The 23,647-nt window shown below is 41.0% G+C and overlaps 1 protein-coding gene across 2 annotated transcripts in view; it reads right to left on the bottom strand.

Moving 5' to 3' along the window:
* Positions 1-8,797: 8,797 nt before the first annotated feature.
* The window catches only part of STOX2 (storkhead box 2), a 215,043-nt gene continuing 200,193 nt past the window's right edge, over positions 8,798-23,647 (bottom strand). For both annotated transcript variants that reach the window (XM_068531901.1, XM_068531902.1), the window contains 2 exons: positions 17,388-19,653; positions 8,798-12,335 (listed from right to left, as the gene is read on the bottom strand). In XM_068531901.1, coding sequence (XP_068388002.1) covers positions 12,140-12,335; positions 17,388-19,653 — 2,462 coding nt within the window. In that variant the 3' untranslated portion in view covers positions 8,798-12,139. The remainder of the gene's footprint in view (positions 12,336-17,387; positions 19,654-23,647) is intronic.

Here is a 23,647-nt window from a genome sequence, read left to right as displayed (position 1 = left end):
GCACCGAGGCAAAGCAGCAGCGACAGCTAGTAAGCCCATCTCTGGAAGGCAACTTAGGTCAGAAGCAGACACGAGCAAAGTCCCCAAGGTTGTTGAAATCCTGCTTGAAGCCATCTCACCGAGCCCATTTCTTGCACAGCCCAGCCTGCCGAAGATTTCCAAGCTCATAAGGGCCACCAAGAAACAATCACAGGAGAAGGTCCTCCCCCAACCCCAGGAAATCCAATAAGTAGTATGAAAGTGCCATAAATTGTTTAGCTGAGGTCATGGTTTTGGGCGGGAGTCCGAAGCTTTGACTTGAAGACAAAAATTGGGAACACAGGGTTGGAAATGATAAATTTACTGCAAGAGTGGGAAAGAGGCCATACTCTTGTCAGGACATGGAAGTGGGAAGGGATGTTCAGAGAGGCCTTGTGATAGAGAAGGCATTTGATCTGGACCTTGAAATATGGTTACAATTCAGATATGTCAGACTGGAAGTAGGGAGAAGAAAGTAGTGTCTTATCAACAAGCATATGGATATTGCTATTAAGTCAACATACCACTTTCTTTCCAAGTACTGACAGTGTGACATAAGGAAAGAGGCATATTAAATAATATTAATCATGACCCTTTCCCCTCTCACCCTTAAAATTCTTTAGCGCAATCCCATTAGGACCTACTAAGCCCATTAATAAGTTTATGATCTTCACAGTACTGTCATATTAAGTAAGGATAAGTTGAGGAAACTTTCCATTTTTTCCACTTTCATGTTTATCCATATTTATCTAATCCGTTTTATAAAATGCAATGGATGAACTATTATACACATACACTGCAACTGAACAATTAAGAGAACGGATGGCGATGGTGGGAGCCAGGATTCTCACTGCTGGAGTGGAGGTTATAGATTAGCGGGGTGGGGGTAGGCAGAACGGTCTACGCAGTAATGGATTCGAGCTGGATACAACAGTATGAACTCACATTCAGCTTACTAGAGATACAGATGTTCCATCTGGAAATATTTATAGACAGGTACACGTACACAGGTTAGTATGCACGCAGGTTGTCTCCTTGTTCTATCAGTTGAGAGGGCTTAGAAATTATGGCTCTCCGGTACTGGTGGGCACACCGACCACCTAGATCTTGGTTTCTAATATCATCTTTCAATAAAAGAAACTAGGGTTCCTTGGAGAAGTGACTGATTCTGAGACTGGAGTGGGATATACAAAATGAGCCTAGAGCATCATATAGTGCCAGGAAGTTAGGACATGCTCAACAAACGAACAGACAACCACAATGATGGGGGTATGCCAAAGGGATACAGAAGCCCACCAGAGGAGCAAACAATAGCAAAAGCTGGAAAAATTGAGGCATAACATAAATAAAGTAGTAATGGGCTATAATTCAAAACACAAAATAAGTATCTGTGAGCGTACAGTGATGTGAATAAATTATTGTATAAATAAATGGGGAAGAGACAAATCTCCTGCACAGAATTTCGCATAATCTATTTAGATACTTGCCCTTCAAGAGATGGAGCTCCTTAAGTGTGAGCTGTGCTTAGTGACTTTCTTCTAGAGAGGCCAGTATGAAAACAAAGAAAAAGAGTAACTGCAGTGAAGAGACCTCACATTACCTGAAGCCAGGTGATCAACATTCGCATCAACAGTGCTGAGTCATATTGATAATATGCATTCTTGATATATGATGACAACGACACTTTACCTCTGTGATCCCCCTCCCCATAACATATAACCCCAGCCTAATCTTAAGAAAAGACGTACCCAGATTGAGAGCCATTGTACAAAATTCCTGACCAGTACTCCTCAAAACCGTCAAGGTCACCAAAAACAAAGTCTAAGAAACTCCCTCAGACCACAGGAGACTAAGGCAACATAATGACCGAATATAATGTGGTGTCCTAGACAGCCTCCTGGAACAGAAAAGTGACAGTAGGGACAAACTGAGGAAATCTGAATAAAGTATTGCTTTACCTAATAATGTATCAGTGTTGGTTCATTAATTATGACCATTGTACCATCCTGAAGCAAGATATTAATAATAGGGGAAACTGGTAATGGAGTATACAGGAATTCTCTGTACTGTGGTCACAATAATTCTGTAATTCTAAAACTGTAGTAAAATGTTTGTTTAAAAATGCAATGGAGGGACCTCCCCAGTGGTCCAGTGGTTGACTCTGTGCTTCCACTGCAGGGGGCACGGGTTCAATCCCTGGTCAGGTGACTAAGATCCTGCATGCTCCACGGTGCGGCCAAAAATAATAATAAATAAGTAAAGAATGTTTTTAAATATTTAAAAAATGCAGTGGAAGTGCTTTGCTCTCAATAAGCTATCTACAAAATATTCTGACTGTTGAAGTCTTTAGGGAATTCTAAGTATTGGTAGTTCTATCAATTGGCTAGAGCAAAAGTCAATTGCAAAAGATAAGCTCTATTGTGCCCGTTTGGCTGACTTCTTATGCGGCCAGATGGAGCCCCCCTGCCCATCCATCTAATTAGATCCCTTTTAAAGACAGGAGACACGGAAGGGAAACAACTGGAAATGGCATCTTCTGTTTCCAAGGTCATCTCTCTATCCCTGAGAATCTTGAAACCTTCCTAGTCTGAATATCGATCCTTTGACATTCAACACAGATGTCCCATGAACTGCCATCAAAAACATATGAAGGGACGAAAGAGAAAAAAACCCTTGTCTTTTCCAGTCCATTTAAGATTTGTTAATCTGTCACACGTCTTGTCAACAATGACAAGCAATATGAAGCTGGACTGTGTAGGTGACACCAATTGCTACCTTTGCAATCTGATGGGAGAGCAAAAGGGGAAATGTCGTGATTGTGGAAGATATTCAAGAATGACATTCTAATGCTAGAACCACTGAGCTGTTATTGATGTTAAAGGAGGCGCCTTTCAGGGGGAATTTCCCCCCGCAATATAAGATACAGTAAAGAATGGCAGATGCTGGCTTGAAGCACAGATACAAGAGGGTTCAAAAATAATTTCCCGGGCTTCCCTGGTGGCGCAGTGGTTGAGAATCTGCCTGCCAATGCAGGGGACACGGGTTCGAGCCCTGGTCTGGGAAGATCCCACATGCCGCGGAGCAACTAGGCCCGTGAGCCACAATTACTGAGCCTGCGCGTCTGGAGCCTGTGCTCCGCGACAAGAGAGGCCGCGATAGTGAGAGGCCCGCGCACCGCGATGAAGAGTGGCCCCCGCTCGCCGCAACTCGAGAAAGCCCTCGCACAGAAACGAAGACCCAACACAGCCAAAAATAAATATAAATAAAAATAATTTCCCAAGGTAACAAATTCTCAATACATCATTAAAACGGAGTCACACTCTATCCTTCTGCATGACATCTCCTTTTGTTTTGTTGCCATTTACAGACTATAAAAAATACAGAGATCTTTGGTCTAATGCAATATCTATGTATGTATCTATTTAATCATCTATCTATCATCTATCTATTCATCCATTCATCTGCCTAATCGTCTATCTACCCATCCATCTAATCGTCTATCTACTGATCATCTATCTATCCATCCATCCATCCAATCATCTATCATCTATCTATAGCATCTATCTATCATCTATCTATTTATATCTCTGAAAGTTTCTGGTGATTTCTCAGGCCTTTGATGAATCAGCTGGTAGTAGATTTATATCTAAGTGCTGGAGAACAAAAGACTCTTGGTGCAAAGGTGAGTGGAAATGAGTTTGAGGAAAGACAGTAGTCTTTGGATACAAGGAGTGTAAGGCACTATAAATGTGAAATTTAAAGTGCTAGTAATCAATTGTAGTTATATACAAAATTACTATGTATATAACTTTTACATTATTATATCTAATATAATATATACAATTTATATACAATTGTGTGCAAGATATACAATAATATACAATATTATATTAACATATGTCTTATATTAACATAAGATAATAGTTATTATTAATATAATTAGTGTTATAGTCTATATATTCTATTCCATATTATTATATACTACATTATTATATAAAAAATTGAGATCAGGAATGAGTTCAAACATTAATAGACAAGAAAGCATAACAACAAACAAAAATTCTTAGTTTTATATAGAGAAAAGAGTAATAAAGTGAAATAAACCCAAGGCAATAGAAAAGAAAAATGATGTCCGGAACTTTGTAACAAGGAAGGAAGAGAAACAAGGGGGACGTGAAGTGGCCTGGGACGCACGTGTTTGAGGACTTTGGGGGCTGCCTAAGTAACCCACGTACACGGTCACCTAGACAAGCCCAGGCTGGCACGTCCACTCCAGTTGAGCTACAGACACTAGTCCTAGATCTGACTGAGGAAGAGAGAATCTGCTCTTCACTGAACATCAGTAGTTCAGTTTTGCCCTTTGAATTTCCAAACTAACATCTCTGGCCTTACTTCTCTTATCTAACACATTGCACCTCCCTCCCCCTCTTACCATCATACTTCTAATGCAACGCTTCTAAGAAGATCCACCCCAAACCCTACCCAGCCTATCTTGCGTGCAGGTGCCTTGAATTTTTCTTGAATCTTTCTTGAAATTCCTGCGTGGTGTGTTAGGTAGGCTCTGTGAACATTAATCACACACACTTATTCCATGTGTTAGATGACTAGCTATTTGCTTTACAGGAAAAATCTGGAGCCACGGAACCCAAAGAGGGGGAATATCACTAAATCCAAGTATTCCAGTAGTAGGGATAAGATTTCACAGTTAAATAAATTATTAAAGTCAGGTGAATAACTTTATTATTCAGTGGCTCTCGATTTCACAGCTGTAACAACAGAGATGGCAAATACCGAGGACTCTGCTTGGATTTTCTTTACAAGGGAAAAAACCCCCAACCACTCCAAACACTTAAAAATAAGTTAAAACCATACCGTTTCCTTTGGAAAGAAAAGATTTTTATGAACTGTGACCATTTTTGCAAAGGAGTCAGAATCCTGCCTTCCAGCTTCTTAGTGAGTCACTACATTTCCTTCATGTGTGCAGCTCACTGGAAGGTTCTCAAAGGAACAGACAATTACCTTTCCTCCAGCACAGAGGCTTTTGGTCCTAGCATAAAACTCACAATGTACTTCCAGTATTCTTGTTTTTCCTAGCTCCATGCTTGAAAAAAATGAAGTGTCTGTATTGAGACAGTTTAAAATACATACAAACTTAACATAACTAAAATAAGGCTTGTCCTTCAAAGTAGTCACCTTGGGTTTTCCACACTTACCCAAATGACACTGTCATGACACTTCAAAACATTTTGGGAAGCCTGCTTTGGGTATTGCCTTTACAAGATAATTAGGCTCAACTTTACAGCTCCATACTGTTTTTGACTAATAATGTTGTTTCCTAGCTTAATCATTTGCTTGACAGCAGATTACTTTTGGTTTGAAAAAATCAGGTCCATTCCCCCAGGACGGTGGTGACTCTCGCCACCACTGGGGAGAGTCAAAGCAGTGCAGAATAGACTCTGAGGGCAATTAAACATGGAAGCACTCCAAACTTGTGCAAGGGCCTCACTGGAAGATGTGAATAGCCTCTGAGTATGTTCTGGAGAGGGGATCACATTTATTTGGGGGTAGAAGTTGTGATATGAGTGATAACAAAACAAAACAAAAAAACCAACCACATTATAATTTCATTTAGAAAACTATATGCATCCATAAGCCTCACTCAGTCTCAAATTTGAATAGCTAGCTAAAAATGGGATTTTTCAACATTCCTCGAAAAATTTTGATCAGAAATTTCCATTTTCAGTTGTTTTAATTCAAAAGCTCTAATAACCAAGATTGTGCAATAAAAATTTGTTATGACATCATATTAATTGAGGAGAGAAATAAAGTGGTCTCATGTAAGGTATTTTCTCTCAAGTACTAAAAAAAAAAAAATCCACTTAGACATATAACCAAATGTTATTTAATATCTTAAAAAGTAACACAATCCAAAATGGATATTTCACACAACACTACATAAACATGAACACAATATTACCATATGGAGGGACTTTCAAATATAGACTTACAAAAATCCCTGTGCTTTTTTTTCTTTTAAGTTATTATACTAAGCATGACAAGTAATCATCATTTACAATATGGTACACTGACACGATAAAAACCATGTTACAAATGTGCTGTTATAAATCAGTAACATTAGGGAAGACATTTCATGAACTGTAATTATTTCATATGAAATACTATACAATATAAACAGAACATCCATCTTGGATGACCTTTACAGCAACCAGAGACCAAGTAATTTAAAAATTTTTTTTTCAGTGCAAACACATTTTATTCAAGGCAGTCTTGGCTGCAAAACTCCTTTCTAACATACAGTAAATCCCACTTGCACTTCTTAATTCATTTACCCTAATGCAATAGTCACATTCAGTCACTCAGAGAAAGATACCTGCAGAATTATGATCCCTTTAATCTTAATGTTGAAATTTAATTCTCTTCTAGAAAGTCGTATCTATGTCAACTACGCTAAGGACCTTAATTTGTAGCTGTCAATACTTACATGAAGGTGACCCTAGGGCAGCTTTAGTCCTAACCCATCCTTGTGTGCACAATACCACACACTGCTTTGCCCTTCCAATGTGGAAACAATGGCGGTGTATCGGTATGTATGTGGGGGGATGGGAAGGAGGCAGGGAGGGTGGACCTCGGAAGCAAGGAGCTGTGAGTGCGTACATCAAGATGAATTTCTTGTAACTGCAGAGGATTCGTGTTGGAGGAGACCTCAGATCTCAGATTTGGTAGCTCTTTTTGGTGGGCGCAAGGGAATAGGCATGCCAAAACCAGCCTCTGGACAGGGAGGGAGGCAGCCGGACGTGGACCAACCAAGCTCTTAGCCTTACACTGGCTTCCAGATCCCTGGCTGGCAGGGCGTGTGTGTGTGTGTGTGTGTGTGTGTGTTCACATTTGAAGCCAGCAACGAGCAGACAAGGCCCTGTAACTGATCATAAATATACAATCATCAGAAGAAGGTTTAGTTCCCCTTGTGCCTTGTAGAATTCTGAACCTTGCAAATCAGCAACTGTAAGTCCTAGAGCAAGTGTAAGAACACAGGATTCTGTGTGAGAGGAGCATTGGCTGGGGAATCCCTCCCTGGGGTGCTGCTGTAAAAGACGCAGAGATTAACTCCATCAGGGAGACGCCAATGTCTATTTCCAACACACCGGGAAATTTAATAACGAACTTTCTCATAGATGTAACCTATGAAATGTCTCCCAAATAAAAATCTATGGCAAAATATTGGATGTCCTTAATACTGTAAAACCTTCCGAGAGAGTTGACAGAGCGATGGCTGATTCTTCTATCTTATTTGGCAAAGATCAGACTGATAGTAATCTCTTTCCTGCCCATATTTTACTAACCCAGAGCAAAGCAATGTCTTCCGTGGCTTTTGCATTCATTTTTCCTGTGTTCTAGCTTCCTCAAACCCTCAACGTGTGCAGAAATTTGCTCAACAGAAGAGTATGTGTGGGAGGGGCCTGGGGGGCTGGGGAGGAGGGGGAAGGAAGGGATCACTTCTGCGGGGGTCCACTGTCACCTGACAGCGCGCTGATAGGTGGTTCTGTGACTGGCCTGTGATAAACGGAGAAGGTCCCCGACCAGGATCTTTTATCTCATAATTTGAGAAAAAACGCTTAGAACTAGATCAGCTGCCCTGGGAGATCCAGATTCTTCAAAGTAGGGCTCAATATAGTGTAGTGAATTTTAGTTGTGCTAAGAAGCACTGTGGAGAGTGCTTGATAACGTTTTTAATGAAAATTTCTGTTTCAGCACCTTCCACTGCCAGGAGCAGTCGTGTTCCTGAAAGACAGTATTTTAGCACGGGATTTAGAGAAGCCCAATATGAAACTGTAAACAAGGGTGTATGTCCAGATCTACCTTGGACCACAATAGCATTTGGGTGGATTTCTGTAAAATTCCCAACACCCTGAACTGTTTAAATGAAAATGGACAAAAGTATCAAGTTGTATTCATTTTCTTTGACTTTATTAGCACACATCAGAAAAATAGCATTGTATTTCGTGATTTCTCATGATGGTCTATCAAACAGATAGAAAATAGATCACTGATAGCTGCCACTGTGTTTCTGGGTAATCTTATGTCACTCCTTCTGTTTATTCATTTCAAGTATGGGTATGACAAATATGGCCTGCTTTGTTAATTGTGAATCCGAATGCTTTGGAAGCACTTTGAGATCCCAGAATGAGTTTGTGAAGTCCTCATAGGTTGTTGTTGGTTTTTCATCAAGCTCCAAATACTGCCCATGTTATAAATTGTAAGACTTTTCAAAGCAAGATCACTATTGTACTGTGAGCAATATGCCTTTCATTTAAGTTAAAGACTTTATTTTCAAGTACACTTTGTGGTGATAAGTGGTTTATCCTGGGTAGAATTTTACAAAGCTGTGCCAACCTAAAAAACAAACAATGCTTTCGTTACTGCTGAACAGGTTTTTTTTTTTTTTCTCCCCATGGTGACTGCAATATAATTTAAATTTATATTTTAGAAATGCTGGTTGGGTTATGAAAAAGGGAGACTGGGGAACAGCTGGTGTTCAGATTGTTGTGACTCCAGATTAACTTTCAATGGATGCTTCCTGAACTTGAACTTCACAACATTGTAGAAGCAGTCATTTGTTACTTTTATCCAGCTAGCCCTCTTTCTGCTCTTCTTATTTGTTTCCTTTTTTTGATGGACCCCTCCCCCTTTTCATATGCTTATGAAGGTCCCCTGAGATGTGCAAAATATATAAAATGAAATACGAATTATGGAACAGAAGTTGTGGATACAAAGCACAGCTCTTTTAATTCAAACAAAGTCTGAGCTCAATATGGTAGCATGCAAGTAGTGAAGGCAGAGAGGCCCAAAGTGCTTCAAAGTTGGCAGTCCAAATTTCTGGTGTGTCTTGTGACCGAAAACCTAGAATTCAAATCAGATTTTATAGGAGTAAATAGCTTGCTAAATTATGTTTATCAATTGGCTCTTCGCCGGAGAGAACTCGTAGCAGGAATGAGGTCCGGGACTGGGGGCAGGAGCCAGGGCAGGGGAGACAAGAAATTTAAACTTCCTTTTCATTCATAACAAATTCAAGTGTGCTTTTGTGGGGAAGAAGAGAGACAGGTTTACAGCTGAGAGTGAAATAATGCCGTCAGAGAAAAACCATGGCAATGAAACAGTCACAGGTCCACATAGGCAATCACTGACACACACACAGAACGCCATGGCCTAATGGTTAAGAAAGTTTTCAACTTTGCTTTTCCGAACAATACACTTGAACGCACTGCTGCCGCTTCATCAAATTTATGGAGGTAGTTATATGTAAAAATAAAAATTACCATAAAGTAATATGCTGTATCATAATAATACATACGTGTGCAAAATGCCGACAGATGGGTTGACCCTTTAAAGTTGAACACTACACAGAGATTCAACCAGATTCAGTTTTGTAAACCTTTCAGTTGATAAACTCTAAGTGAAGTCTAGATAAGCAGCCATGGGCCACAAAGCTATCGTTTCCTGGAGGAAAAGGATGCTGGCAAAGCTTGGAGTGGGTCACTGAGAACATCACTGCAGACCATCTAGGGTCATATTTGTAATGTGCTTCCCGCCACCACTTCTCCCCCGTTCGAGAATCCCCATTCGATTCAGATGGGCATATTTCTACATGGAACGTCTGCTCACATCATATCCTCTTTGAAATCCATCATTTCTATGCTAATGGCTGCTGGTCTAAGGGATTTTTTTTTTTTTTTTTTAATCATGTACCTCATAGCATCAGGCAAAGAGTGGTACACATTTTATTCCAATGTCTTCTGTAAACCTATTTCTTGTGAAATATTGATAAATTCATATTTTAAAGCTTCTCTTAAAGGTAATGCTTTCCTTTCCTGTTCACACAGAATTTGATTATTATAATGGCTACTTTAGGAGGATCAGCTAGAGGCTGATGTATTGTTTCAATGGTTCTATTATTTATGTATGAACTGATAGTAAGACAGACGCTGGAGGGCAGGGCTTTGGGGAAAAAAAAGAATTTAGACGAATTTGGTAATTGTGTGGCATACAACTCCCCAAGGAAACAGACTCTGTATATAGTCTATTTGATACGTTATCATTCCTCCCAGACAAATTTAAGCAGTGAGAGAAGAGTGCATTTCTGAGCAATCAAGGCATGCCTTGGAGGAAATAAGGCATGAGACTGAAAACCAATTGACTTAAGCATCTTAAAGGTGTGGGAGTTTGCCAAGAAACGTGCTCACGTTTCACTATAAGCACAAAAAAAGGAATGTATACTAAACTTGATGAGTCCAGTTTGACCCAATGCAACTTCCAGATATCTGAAAAAGCATGAGGAAGGATCCAAATGTTTCAAGAAAGAGTTCAACTGTGTATATGACTCCACTCTTCAAACAGATGGCTAGTGATTCAACCTAATACCGAAGCAGAAGTGTTTCACAGATTCTATGCCAATTCTTGAAATCTGAGGTGAAAATATTTGGATATATATTTTACGGTATATGGCTCTAAACATCTCATGCCACTTAACTAAATAAAACTTTTTGTCAGACCATTTACTTGTGTCACATGTAACCCTTTTGTGAATAATTTTCCATTATGTATAGATTTATTCCATGGTTCTCATAAAATAAGACATGGGAACTTTGAGGTGCCTCTTTCCTAGAAGGCTGAATCTTGATTATTTGTAATCCCTTTGTTGCTGAGAACCTTCTTTGTATTCAACATGACATATTGTAAACCAAAGCAAAATATTAACAAACCATTCTGAAATAAGTTGGGCTAAAAACTATACATCTACCTAAAAATGCCTCCTGAAATTGGTTACGAAGTATCTGTAAACATTACTCTGGCATAGTTCATGTATGCATAATTGTTATTCTGATAAATTTTAGGGGCATACAAGTTAGGATTACACCACACTTGCAGAATGATCACATTCTGTTGTTAATTACATGGGCACATGTATATTTCTAATCAAAAAGTATTTTAAAGTTTTCTCTATAGATATCTTCCCAGGAATAAAAGGCCTGAAGTTCAACTCTCCCTAAATTTGTTCTTTCCTATAACCACTAAAAATTATCTCCCACAGCCTAATTTAGGCATTCTATTTAAAACTACATAAAATAGATTTATGTCCTTCCATTAGAAAGAATAACGTCCCCAGGCCGTAGTCTTCATTTGTATCACAAAGAACACTTTGATTTTAAACAAATTATCATATCTATTATAGTAAGATAGCATCACCGTTAAGTATCACAAGGAGGAAATGATCTTCCTTCAGTATCTGATGAACACCTTTACAAGTCCCCATTACCTCTCCCATCACTTAGTGTTGTGCCCCAGCCAGGCTGGGAGACCCTTCCTTTGTCCATTTCAGATTCAAAGGCCTATATTCCTGTTTGTGATTATGGAAGTTTAAAAAAATCAGACAAGCATCCGTGACACTTAAAAACAAAATCCTGAAAACAAACACTCCCAGTATTTGGATCACGACCCCTTCTGACACACTTCCATGGGCTCCTGCAAAATCTTGTCACGAAAACTCACAGTGCAAAATGACTGGGGCCTAAACAATTCACACACAAAGGGCTGGGGTCCCTTTTAGTCAGTTTGGCATTGATTTCCCTCAAGGTAGACCCTTGCATTTGACATTTTGTGGAGGCTTAGTTTCTTTTGTTTTGTTTTTTGTTTTTGGAAGTGTCAAGGATCAGTTCTGTGGCACCATTTGGTCACAGACTGGGAGCAACACGCATCTGTGGCATTTTAGAATGGACTTGGCAACTGCATGACATCGAAAATGCATATTACACTGACAGTGTCTAGACTTTCCTATGTGTGCTCAGTTACAATTAGTGAAGCAAAAGTATACATATCACCCCTACTGCTATTCTTGTTGCTACAGAGCCATAAATGTGAAAAGCAATACTCTGAAATAAAGATTTTGTTGTTGTTGTTTTTTGCCCTAGCCTACTTAGCAGCACAGTTTAAGTCAACACAAAAACTGCCGTTGAGATGCTTGTCTTTCCAAAGATGTAAACATCAGTCCCAGTGTCGTAAACTTGGCTGTATCGAATGAGACAGGAGATCTGAGGCAGAATGACTATCACACACTAGTAACAGAAGCTTGCAAGCAGCTGGAAGGTTTCTGTAATTTCTCAGCTTCATTTGTGGGGCTGTCCGTACTTGCTCGGAAATTGAAGGCCGGGCCAGCTCCACCATGGGCCGGGCTCCAGGTAGGGTTCTGACGACGGTTACTTTCAACAATGCTTGATGTGTTGGAAGCCAGGCTCTCCCGAGTGCTAAAAGAGTAAAAAGGTTTTGTTTGGTTTTGTTTGGTTTGGTTTGGAACATAAATAATTATATACTGAGCCCTAGAGGAAGAACAAATGATGCAGTTAATGGATTTCCTCTGACGGTTCATCGTGTCATGTATATACCATCTCATACTGATTATTCACATATGCTCCTCCAACTTGGACTTCGGCAGCTTTCACAAGACAGGTTATAATCAGCAGCATACTGAATAAAGGGTTTTTATACAGCTAAATAAATGTCTTCCCTTGCCTTTCACACTCAAGGAAACACCTTCAAGATTTGATGTGATAGATGGCTATTGTGTTCATTTTTAAAAAAGAATAGTCTTCATAAATATACATAGGTAATGATTTCATTTCAGGCTTGAAACTCATTGATAGAACTGCTCCTGAATAAACTCCATAATTTTACCCTAATGATTTTGTTTTTATTCTTGATTAGCAGATTTTTGACTTTGGCGGTGAACTTCAAGCAGGCCACTAGCCAGTATGCCACACTGATGGGAAGAAAATTCTTTTTAAACACTTCATACCTCTGTTTCAAACATATAACATTATAGTAAAAAAATACATTCTATTTTCAGATAAGGAATCTTAGATTTTCCCTGTTTACATTGATTTGGTAGAAATATTTTATTTTTTAAAGGATTCTTATAGAACAGAGGTGATTTAAAGGCTTTAGTATTTCGATTTCACTTTTAGTTTTTCTAATTTAGAAATACTTGAAGCTATTTTATTGTTCCAAGAGGTTCATAACATTTAACATGTCAAATGTGTAGGGCAATAGCAGAAATAAGATTACTTGGCCTGATTGATCAGAACTGAATGGGTTTCATGTTCAAGGTCCTCAAAATGGTCAAAAGAAACATCAGCTTACAAAGAGGTGGAAGAAATCATAATGATGCTCAGAACATCCGCTCTACTGGATAGATTCAAGATGTACAAAATATTCTACATGTTGGTCCCCATCACTGATTTAAGGTCAAACTACATAGTGGACGTCCTCACCAGCTCACTTTCATTCCCATCCTAAACTGATAGCAATTTTGTCTGAACATTATACCTTGGTAGCCATTCCTGACAGGTTATTTCATCTTAACCCCCTTGTGGCCTTAAGTTTGCTTCTCATCAAAAAGCCAAGAGTTAATTGTTTAAAAGGAATTTTGTTCACTGACTACCAAAAAGACAGCTGGACCCTTCCTGACTGCAGAGGGCACCTCTGGAAGGTTAATACATTCATAGAAGTAAGTTAAGTTCTCTCATGAGGCTTATCGTAAATCTGGGCATGCCTAAAGAATACTCCAAAACATGATCACTAAAGCAATGGAAAGTGCTAGACTTACCTACTTACCTGCTTTACACCTCCTCTAAGAAAATTCATCAGAGGTTTTCCAGGACTACAACTGAGGGTCAGGTGGAGGAAGGAAGAAGGGCAATAAACATGTAGAACCTCAAAGAGGTCATGGCACGCTCCTTCAGTTTCATTCTTAATCACAATAATAACTTTTTATGGCATTTGACTTCCTCATCTTTAAAATAGGGCGAGTTATGTGTCATACCTACTCACTGAGTGACTCAGAAGAAGAAATAAGCAATAATGAAGAATCTGTACACCAAAAAGCTAGACAAACATAAGCTATTTCTGTGGCACATCTGGCATCTGATGAGTTAAGCAGCCACTGTGGGTAGGCTTGGGAATCTATACACGACTAATGCCGTTTTTTTCTATGGTAAAATGCATTTTGAGGTCTCAGGGATCCACTTTTAAACCAGCTTTTGAGGCGGGAGTTTAATTTATCAAGACCCTACTGTATGCCAGGCACTGTGCCAGGCACCATCAACACACATCATCGCAACAGGTGGTCTAAGGTAGGAGCTATCTGTACTCAGACCACCCTTGATCACAGCCAACATATTAAGTGATAAATACATACAGCATTCCAGTGCCTCCAAAGGATATATCTCATTATTGCTGTGACACTGAGTACAATGTGTGACAGTCATATGGAAGGCGTGAATATGATGGTGAAACAGTTAATGGAGATGGAAGGTTAGCAGTAACGACAGACCTCAAATTTAAAATTTCTTACTTTTTAAAAGAGAACTAATGGAGTACAACATTAAAAATAAAATCTCAGGAATTTATAGGCAGAAAAACTGAACCAAGAGGCCCTGCTGCTCCTCTTCCTGCACACGTTGCCCTTGGACCCACACTTGGACGGCACAGTACACTATGCAGACACATCCCTGGCAGCCTGAATCCCTCTGGTTTTCATATTATGTTTATCAACCGGTTTTTGGCCTCAGATTTGGAATAGCAGGCTTTGCATGTTAGGATTTTTCATTTGTAATATTAGACCTCACAGCATAGTTTAAATTTCTGCCTTGTTTCCTTCTCTCAGTGCCCTTCGGTTCCCAACAAGAGGGACTAAAGAATTTTGGAAACGTGGCTGAACATGACCTCTGAGCCAACACTGAAGACTGAGAGTATGAATATCATCTGTTTTGATTTTGATTTTTCTTTTATTTTTTGGCGGTGGGGAGGAGGTTAGATCTTAGTTGCTTTGTCAATTATTTACTGAAAAATCTGAATAAACGGCCCTCTTAAGATTCCTGTATCTTGCAGTGGTGGAGAGGTGTCAGCGTGATAATACTATATGGCTAAAATACTCCTCACACTGGAGAATTAAACTCCCTGTAACTCAAATATTCTCCTTCGCAGACCATCCTCATACATCAGAAAGGTAAATTAGTGAATTTATTGAAGTATAGGGAAATACTTCAAATAAGATAAAATAAAATTTTAAAGTAGTTTAAAAATAGATATAGAAAATAAGTTTGTCACCCAGCTTCTAACCAAAGGATATTAATTATGAAAGGGGTAAAATTAGGAATTGTTCTGTAGATTCTCTAACTGCATGAAATTTATGGGTGATCTACCCATTTCTGTAGAGAAAATTCCACCTAATAACAGTGGGCAGGTACATAGCTCCTGGGTGAAGACTGTCTCCTTAGGAAGACCTTTTTCTTCTACCAGGGCAACACATTTGACCTTGAGTACATTATTAAAGCAATGCAAATAAGCTTAGTTCAAGAAATAATCCCATTCATAAATTCCATATTCTGTATTCCAAATTTAGAGATAATAAAATATATTCTGTGGAGAGATTGGTTCAATGATTACATGAACAACATTTCTTTTTACTTGTTCCCAAACAAAAAACTTTCAATATCATGCAGTGGTAAGGTTTTGAGTTAGAACCCACTAAACTACTCTCAAGGTCTCCTTAGCAGCTATCTCTGGAGTATTGCGGTTTTCCCTCCGTGGAGGTCCAGGGGCCAACAGGGCCAAATGAATTGCTAGAAACTGGTGCGGAGAAGCATCAGGCAGGGAGAGGCTATATAATAAGAAACAGCAGAGCATAACGTCCAGGCAAATGACCCACACCTTCCATAAGCGATGGTACTGAACTTCTACCATCAATGGCAGACTTTCAGTTATGCTTATCTGGTATCCCTACTAGGAAATCAAGAGGAAAAACAAGAGTAGAAGAGGGAAGTAGAGAGAAAAGAATATATAAAATAATTGGTTTAGATTCGATTTGGGATTAAAAAATACTTAGAAAAAATTACGTCTTAGAAAAGTCACTTATAGGCCAGTAGTTTTCAGACTGAGTGCCATGGCTCCCTGAAGTCTCTTAGGGTCCTTGAGGGATGGGCAGAGGAGCTCTGGGGCTCCTGGTCTCCACTTTAACCAGAGTGCCATCTCTGTGGTTTGTTTAGACATTAGACTTCTGCACATGTGTTAACTTGGAAAAGAAGGTTACACGACAATAAAAAAAAAAAAAATTAGTAATAATAATAAAAAGAACTAGCCCTTTAAGAAACAACAAAGGCCTAATAAGGGACAAACAGAATAACGATTCCCAATTCTGATTTTGGGATGCTCTGTCCCCATGTTATCCATAGATAGAGTGAAATGATTACAACATAACTAATTTTAATTCTTAATAATTAAAATAAATATATGAACTACATAATCATATCTCGGACTTGTTAAAATAATAAATATTGTAAAAAGTTGGGAATCACAACTAATGGGAGATGTCAATCTCTCAATGTTATTTCTGCATCTCAGAGTCACCAATCTGGAGTAGAATTTAGAAGCAGAATCAGGTCCCAAGTTGCTCTTGGAAGAGAAGGAAGAATTAAGGAGAAAAAAGGAAAGTTGCATAGACTCCCTTTTGTTTTCTAAACCCCTGAACCACTTCACTGCATTGGACGTGGCCATCGGGCACTGTACACTCTTAGCTGTCAATCTCTGCTGAATTACCAGCACCTACTAAAAAGAAGGCACCACGATCAGCATGCCTAAATGGTGTTAGTTCTGCAGGAGGAGAAAGAAAAGTGCTGGCACATGCTTTGAACTAATGGAGCACAGGCCCCCTAATCTTTATGTAACAGGAACAGGTTCCATGTGTCTGCAGACTTTTGAGTGGTGAGAGAAAGGTGTATGAGAGCAAGGGGTGAGGGCGGCATAAAAAGTCTGGATTAAAATAGTAACAAGCTTCTAGATCCACTGGAAAGGTTTTGAAATTGGCTATTATATTCTCATTAGAAGGACTCCCCATCCTTGAGTCAATCAAGTTATTCCCAACCCCTACCTCCCACCTCCACACTGACTACTCATTCTACTCAAAAAGTTACAATTTTTTGAAGGACCTTTAAAAAACCCTTCCTTTATCAGCATGGTGGCAATATAAACATCGAAGGAAAAATACTGGGAAATGTTGGTCTTAGATTGGATGGGAAGGAGCCAACCCACCAGTCCAGATTGGTGATCTCTACAGCTGCAGAAACATTTGTTTCAATTCCTGAAAAAGAAGTCAGAAACAGGCTGTTAACAACACAACTCACACAACTCTTAACCCTCATTCACAGAACTGAGACTGTGAAATCAGAAACCTTCCGCATTATCTATATAAAGCCCCAGGCCCCAGTAGGTGTATGTGTGTGCAGAGAGATGCCTCTTCCTACCGTGGGGAGTTGAATCCACTGTCCACCGTGATACTGCTGCTGTCCATGCTGTCCAGACGCGCTGAATGGGTGGCCCTCTGGCTGCTGCTGCTGTCGGTTTCCTTTGGGGCAAGCAGGGTGAGGTTCTTCTCAAATTTCCTCTGCAAGTCTCTTTCCTTCTCCCTTTCCAGGAGCCACTGCATGGTGCCCACGTCATCTCTGTTTTTCTCCTCCTCTGTGTTCTTGTTTGCCCCTTCCTCAGACTCATCGTCATCAGAGACGTTGTAATAGTCAAAAGAGGCCTCCTGGTTCCCCACTGACTCCTGCTGACGCTGGGAAGCTGGCATGGCTTGTGCAGCCGAGGTCCCTAGGGACGGCTCCAGTTTCTCACATCGGCCTGGCAGCGTGTCCGCAGGTGTCTTCGGGTGAGATTTGAGGACGGACAGGCTTGATTTGTGATAGCTGTTTACAGACAAGGTGCTGTGAAGAGGTTTGAACAGTGTGTCTTTGCTGAATATCTCTTTCCTCTTGTCCAGGCTGCTGGGCTCGGCACTGTGATGCTGGATGAGGCGTCCATTGGCAATCCCTTCGGCCACAGCGCCCGAAGCCGCTGGGACCCCGCCCGGCCCCTTTGGCGACTCCTCCTTGTGTCCTACAGGCTCCCTGGAGGGATGTGGGGCCTGCCTGTCCGACAGAGGCAGCTTTTTCACCCCTTCCACCAGGGTCAGAGTGTCATGGTCCTCTTTGTTCTTTCCCAGAGGTGACGGCGCCGTGAGCACCGTCTCGCTGGAGGTGTTACACTGGAAATAGTCATCTGCAGCTGTTTTTGTTGGACAAGAGTTGAGTTCACCAAAGGATGGCAAACCCTCGGGCGGTTTGCCTGGCTCCAAGAGGCTGCAAGCACTGGGAGGTTCCTTGCTGCCACTGACTATTTCTGGAATACACACCTCTTTGTAGCTTGTGGACGAAATGTGAGCCCTTTGATGACTGACAGTCTGTGCAGGCCTTAAAGTACTGTCGTCAATGTAGGATTGGCTGGGGGTCTGGTCATCTTGGCTACAGCCTTCAGCCAGGTCTTCAGGCATCCCCAGAGAAGAAGCACCCAGAGGACCTTTGGAGTTATCCATGGATCTGGACCTCTCCTTGGCCTTGTTGGATCTCTCATTCCTGGACCTTCGGTCCTGGGTATGGCTGTGGCTTCGGTGCACTTTTGAGTGGGAGCTTCCCCTGGAAGGCTCAGGAAAAGGCATCTCAGTTCTCCTTTTGGCCAATTCCCCAGACACGTCCCATTCTGGAGTCATGGGGAAATGAGACTCAATCACGTTCGCATTGCTATGCATGATGAAGTTATCACCTTTGTGTTCGATGATGAAGCAGCCTTCCCGGGGAGCCCTGGTAAGAGGATCGCAAAAGTCATACTCTCTTTCAGCCGGGATGTCCAGATGGGAACCATCTGACGGGTCTCCTTTGGACACTCGTGTCTTGCTGTGCGACCGAGACTTTCCGTGGGACTTGCGATGAGTCCGACTCTTTTTACTTCTTCCGCTGTGATGGGCGGAGGACCCGGCTTTACTCCTATGCGCTTTCTCTTCTTCAAGTTTCTTCATTAGTGCAGTGTGCCTCATGACATTTTCCACGGTCAAGTCCGGGTTAATACGCCTAATGATCTCCATCTCCACCTCCCGAGGGATAGTAGTCGGCGTGTCCTCATCTCGCAGGGGCCACTCTTCGGGAGGAAACTGGGCAGAAAAATTGGCTAGCTGTTTGGTCTTGTCTTTTTTAAAACTGAGCCGGAATAACTTGAGCCCGAATTTTTTGGACTGCTTTTCACCGTCTTTAGGTTTGGAGAGAGTTTCTGTCTTATACGAAAAGTTGACAGTACTTTTGCTCTTTTCAGTGGGTGGCACCTGGCAGAGGGAAGGAGGGCAGTACGGGTCTTTGCAGTCCTTGGTGGGCTTCCTCTGCAGGGTGGCCGCGTGCACGCCGTGCACATCTTCCCTGCAGCAGTGGCAAGAGTCGCAGTGGTTCCTGGGCAACGTTCTTTCCCTGACGCAGCCTGAGGCAGAGGGCGTGATGGTCCCGGGCTGGGGAGAGGTACACTGAGACCTGTCAGGTATCCTCTCATCCAAATGGTACCATTTACTGTTAGTTCTTATGAGGGAAGGAGTTATGAAATAAGTCTGTGGGGTTACGATGAAGTAGCCATCTGGAGTCGGGTAGATCTTCCGCTCCCGGACCAGCGTGTTCAGCGTATGCCGGAGAATTTCTTGGCTTGGGGTGGGAACACCTGAAACCCAAAGGACACACTCGTGAGAATGAAGAGGGGACGTGTTGTTGATTCCGGAATTTTCCAAGTATGCTCTGGACTGAATGGTCCCCCCAGCAACCCGATCCCCATGTTCAAGCCCCGAACCCCAATGTGACAGTAATAGGACGTGGGGTGTTTGGGAGGAGATGAGGTTTGGATGAGGTCATGAGCGTGCAGCCTCTGTGACGTGGCGTTATGAGAAGAGGAAGAGACTAAGCCCTCTCTCTCTCTCTCTCTCTCTCTCTCTCTCTGTGACTCCAGGGTATGGCTGTCTGCGAAACAGGAAGGGGGCTCTCACCGGACACCAAGTCTGCAGGTGCCTTGATCTTGGACTTCCCCGCCCCCAGAATTGTGAGAAATAAAAGTCTGTTGTTTCAGACAGCCAGTCCCTGGTATTTTGTTACAGCAGCCCGAATGGACTAAAACAGAATCCTACTAATTTTGCAAGGCTGGGAAGAGAGACATGGATGATAGATGGGGTTAGGTGGCTACTGTTGTTAAAAACCTTTACTGAACTGAATCGTTGAAGACAGAATTTTTTTTTTGGCCTCCCGGCATGTGGGATCTTAGTTCCCCAACCAGAGATCGAACCCGTGCCCCCTGCAGTGGAAGCACTGAGTCCTAACCACTGGACTGCCAGGGAATTCCCAAAGACAGAATGTTTTTATGTATTTTTATTTTATTTTATTTTGGCTGTGTTGGGTCTTCGTTTCTGTGCGAGGGCTTTTTCTAGTTGCGGCAAGCGGGGGCCACACTTCATCGCGGTGCGTGGGCCTCTCACTATCGCGGCCTCTCTTGTTGCGGAGCACAGGCTCCAGACGCGCAGGCTCAGTAGTTGTGGCTCACGGGCCTAGTTGCTCCGCGGCATGTGGGATCTTCCCAGACCAGGGCTCGAACCCGTGTCCCCTGCATTAGCAGGCAGATTCTCAACCACTGCACCACCAGGGAAGCGCCCCCAAAGACAGAATATTTTTAAATGAAGAAAAAACGTTTTCGGTATGATATAAATTTACAAAAAAGACTTTTTCAATAAAAGCAACTAGGGAAACAGGGTTGAAATAGCCATCTTGGTATTGAAAAACAAATCTAAAATACATAGAGGCTACCACGTACACTTGAGGTTACTCTATACACTCATTTTAAGATTAAGTTTACTTAATAAACTTAATTTTATAAATTATATCAAAGGGCAACTAGACTTGACCATTGTTTAGGATGTACTCTCCAATTTTGAAATCATCGCCTTCAAATTTGAAAGTGATTGGTGAAATTCAGGGGAGAACTTCCTCCTTGTTGGCATAAGCCAGCAGGATGAAGGTGGTTTCTCAAATTCATAACCAGAGAGCTCTAATAAATACACCAGTGAAAGCTTAGAGGCTCTGCATCTATCTGGTCACTGAGTCCCAAACTGCTGTCTTTGCTAGAATAGAAATTCCAGAAAAAAATCACAGATATTCCTTTGTACAGGGACTGATATTTTTTTCAAAAGGTTTTGTGTGCACGTTTAAGCATTGTCTACTTTGAGATAATTAAGAACATACATTCTTAAGAGACCGTAAATTCTCTAGGCTGTAGCTCATTTACTTTATTTCTTTAGTATTCTCCCTTCCTCAGTGCCAGGCAAATCAAGGGTGGTAATATTTCTAAGACTGACCTGAATGATGTCATTTGGAAATAGGTCAGGTTGAATCATCCTGGCAATATTCAACCGTGTCTGACCCACAAAAATGGCAATTTCAGTGGAGACTGAAAGCGCGCCCTGCCCCATTCATATGTTTAAGTCCTAAACCCCAGTACCCCAGAATGTGACCTTATTTAGACATGTGGTCTTTATAGAGATAATCAAGTTAAAATGAGGTCATCAGAGTGAGCCCTAAGCCACTATGACATGGGGAAATTTGGACATAGAGACATCACAGAGAAAAGACAATGTGAAGAGACCCTGGTAGAAGGCAGCTAACTACTAGCCAAGGGGAGAGTCTGGGACAGATTCTCCCCTCACAGCCCTCAGAAGAAACCAACCAACTCTGCTGATACTTGGATTTGGGACTTGTAGCATCCAGAACTGTAAGACAAGCCACCTGTACTTTGTTATGACTGTTTTAGAGAACTACTACAGCTGGTATCACCTTAGGCAACTTGCTTAACCTCTCTGAGCCTCTACTGACTGTCATCAAAATGTGGACAATAATAGTACCTACCTTCAGAGGGTTGTTGTGAGTTTAAATGAGTTTAGTGTATGAAGAACAGTGCCTGACACAGTGAGCACTCATAAATGTTAGGTATCAGTAGTCTCAACTTTGGGTCAGGATCCATGGAAACCCCTATTACCTTCAAAGAACATTGTGTAACAGCCTAGAACAGCTGGGTAAGCTGAGAAGTTTAGGCTCCCCCAATCCTTCCAAAACTATGAAAGTAAAATACAAAAACACTAGAAATGGCCTGCAGTTCTCAAGGGGAGAGAGTCCATGTATGAGTAAGTTACATACCCATTTTTGTTACCCTCTTCAGAGGGCACCCATTATGATCAAGGCAGAAAAGATAACACTGCTTCTGAATGATGTATTGTTTAATATAATTCTTTAATTTTTGAGCTGCATGATTTCCTTTTTGTCTAAGGTTCTACTCTTGAGCAATGTATGCAAATGTATGTTGGTTTTTAAGGCTGGTAAAACAACAAATTTTTTAAAAAAATTTAAGGCTGTTTCTGTACAAAACAAAAATGAGTTCCAATTGAATTAGTGATACAACCCAAGCTATATATCTGCAATTCGTGAGAGCCAACATAATAAAGAAAATGCTTGCACATAAGAGGAGCAACTTAAAAGAAGCTTCTACGCCCCTGCTAGTAACCCTACTAACTGTTCTGCTTCTGCTGAACAACCTCAGGGGGCACTAGTCACACAGAAAATTTTCAAAAAATGGTAAGGCTCATTTAGAAGAATTCATGATTGACTGGTTTACTACGCTGCTATAAAAAAGGAAAGCCGAAGAGTTATTCATAAAAATAGCTATTACGATAAAACAAAAATTTCACTGTTTTATAGAATTTGCTGATTGGAGGCCAACCAAGCGCTCATCTTAGAAAACTCACAAAACTATATGGAATCATGACTACAATGCAATCATGTTTACTTACCAGTAAGAATAAGCTCTCTGAGTGTTCCCAAATGAAGGAATAAGAAAGAGTTTCCAGAGAGAATTTACATTTAAAGTTTTGATGTCTTGGATTTTCAAGTGTACCAATCAAATAATGTTTAATTTGAAAAAACAAACTAGAAACATTCCCTGTCCAATCCATTTTCCATACCCCTACCTGTGAGTTTTCAAAGCTTTACCTGAAAGTCACTGATATTTATGATTATTATTTTATTATTAAGCCCCAGTATAATGACTGGTATCTTCAGTTGTCTATGAAACCCAGGATTCCACTAGAAATCTGTAGGGCTCACCTGAAAAAGGGATGGCTGTGACAGAGATTGTCAAGGTTTGCATATTCCATCACTTCCAGATTCTAGTCCCAAAGTTCATCATGAGTTTGGATTTCGATAGCGTAAGGAGCAAAGGTAAGCTTTACACTCAAACAGGGCTGGAATCTGACCTCTCCCCTTTCCTACACCTTTACATCTCTCAAAGCAAAAACAGATATTTCAATATACTGCATGCCAATGGGAGGTTATTTAGACTTATATACCACTTTAATCTTGCAAATATGACAATCGTTGGAACAGAGCACATATGCACATGTTCTGTATGGTAAGCATTTTAGACTGAAAACTTAATGGGTTTCTTCAGATGATTTCTTCGTGTTTGTGAAGGACATTGGCTGAGAGGAATTCAGTAGGAAGCGATGTAAAGGGATGAACTGGAGACAGAACACAGTATAGATAATGTTAGTCTCCAGGGAACTCGAAAGTCAACTTCAAGCCCATAAGCAGACTTATAGGTCTAATTCTATTCCCCTGAGGGTCAG

This window comes from Eschrichtius robustus, chromosome 21 (assembly GCF_028021215.1).
Source record: "Eschrichtius robustus isolate mEscRob2 chromosome 21, mEscRob2.pri, whole genome shotgun sequence".
Lineage (NCBI taxonomy): Eukaryota > Metazoa > Chordata > Mammalia > Artiodactyla > Eschrichtiidae > Eschrichtius > Eschrichtius robustus.
Note: the sequence above shows the minus strand (reverse complement) of the source record. Positions and strands in the feature narration are given on the sequence as shown.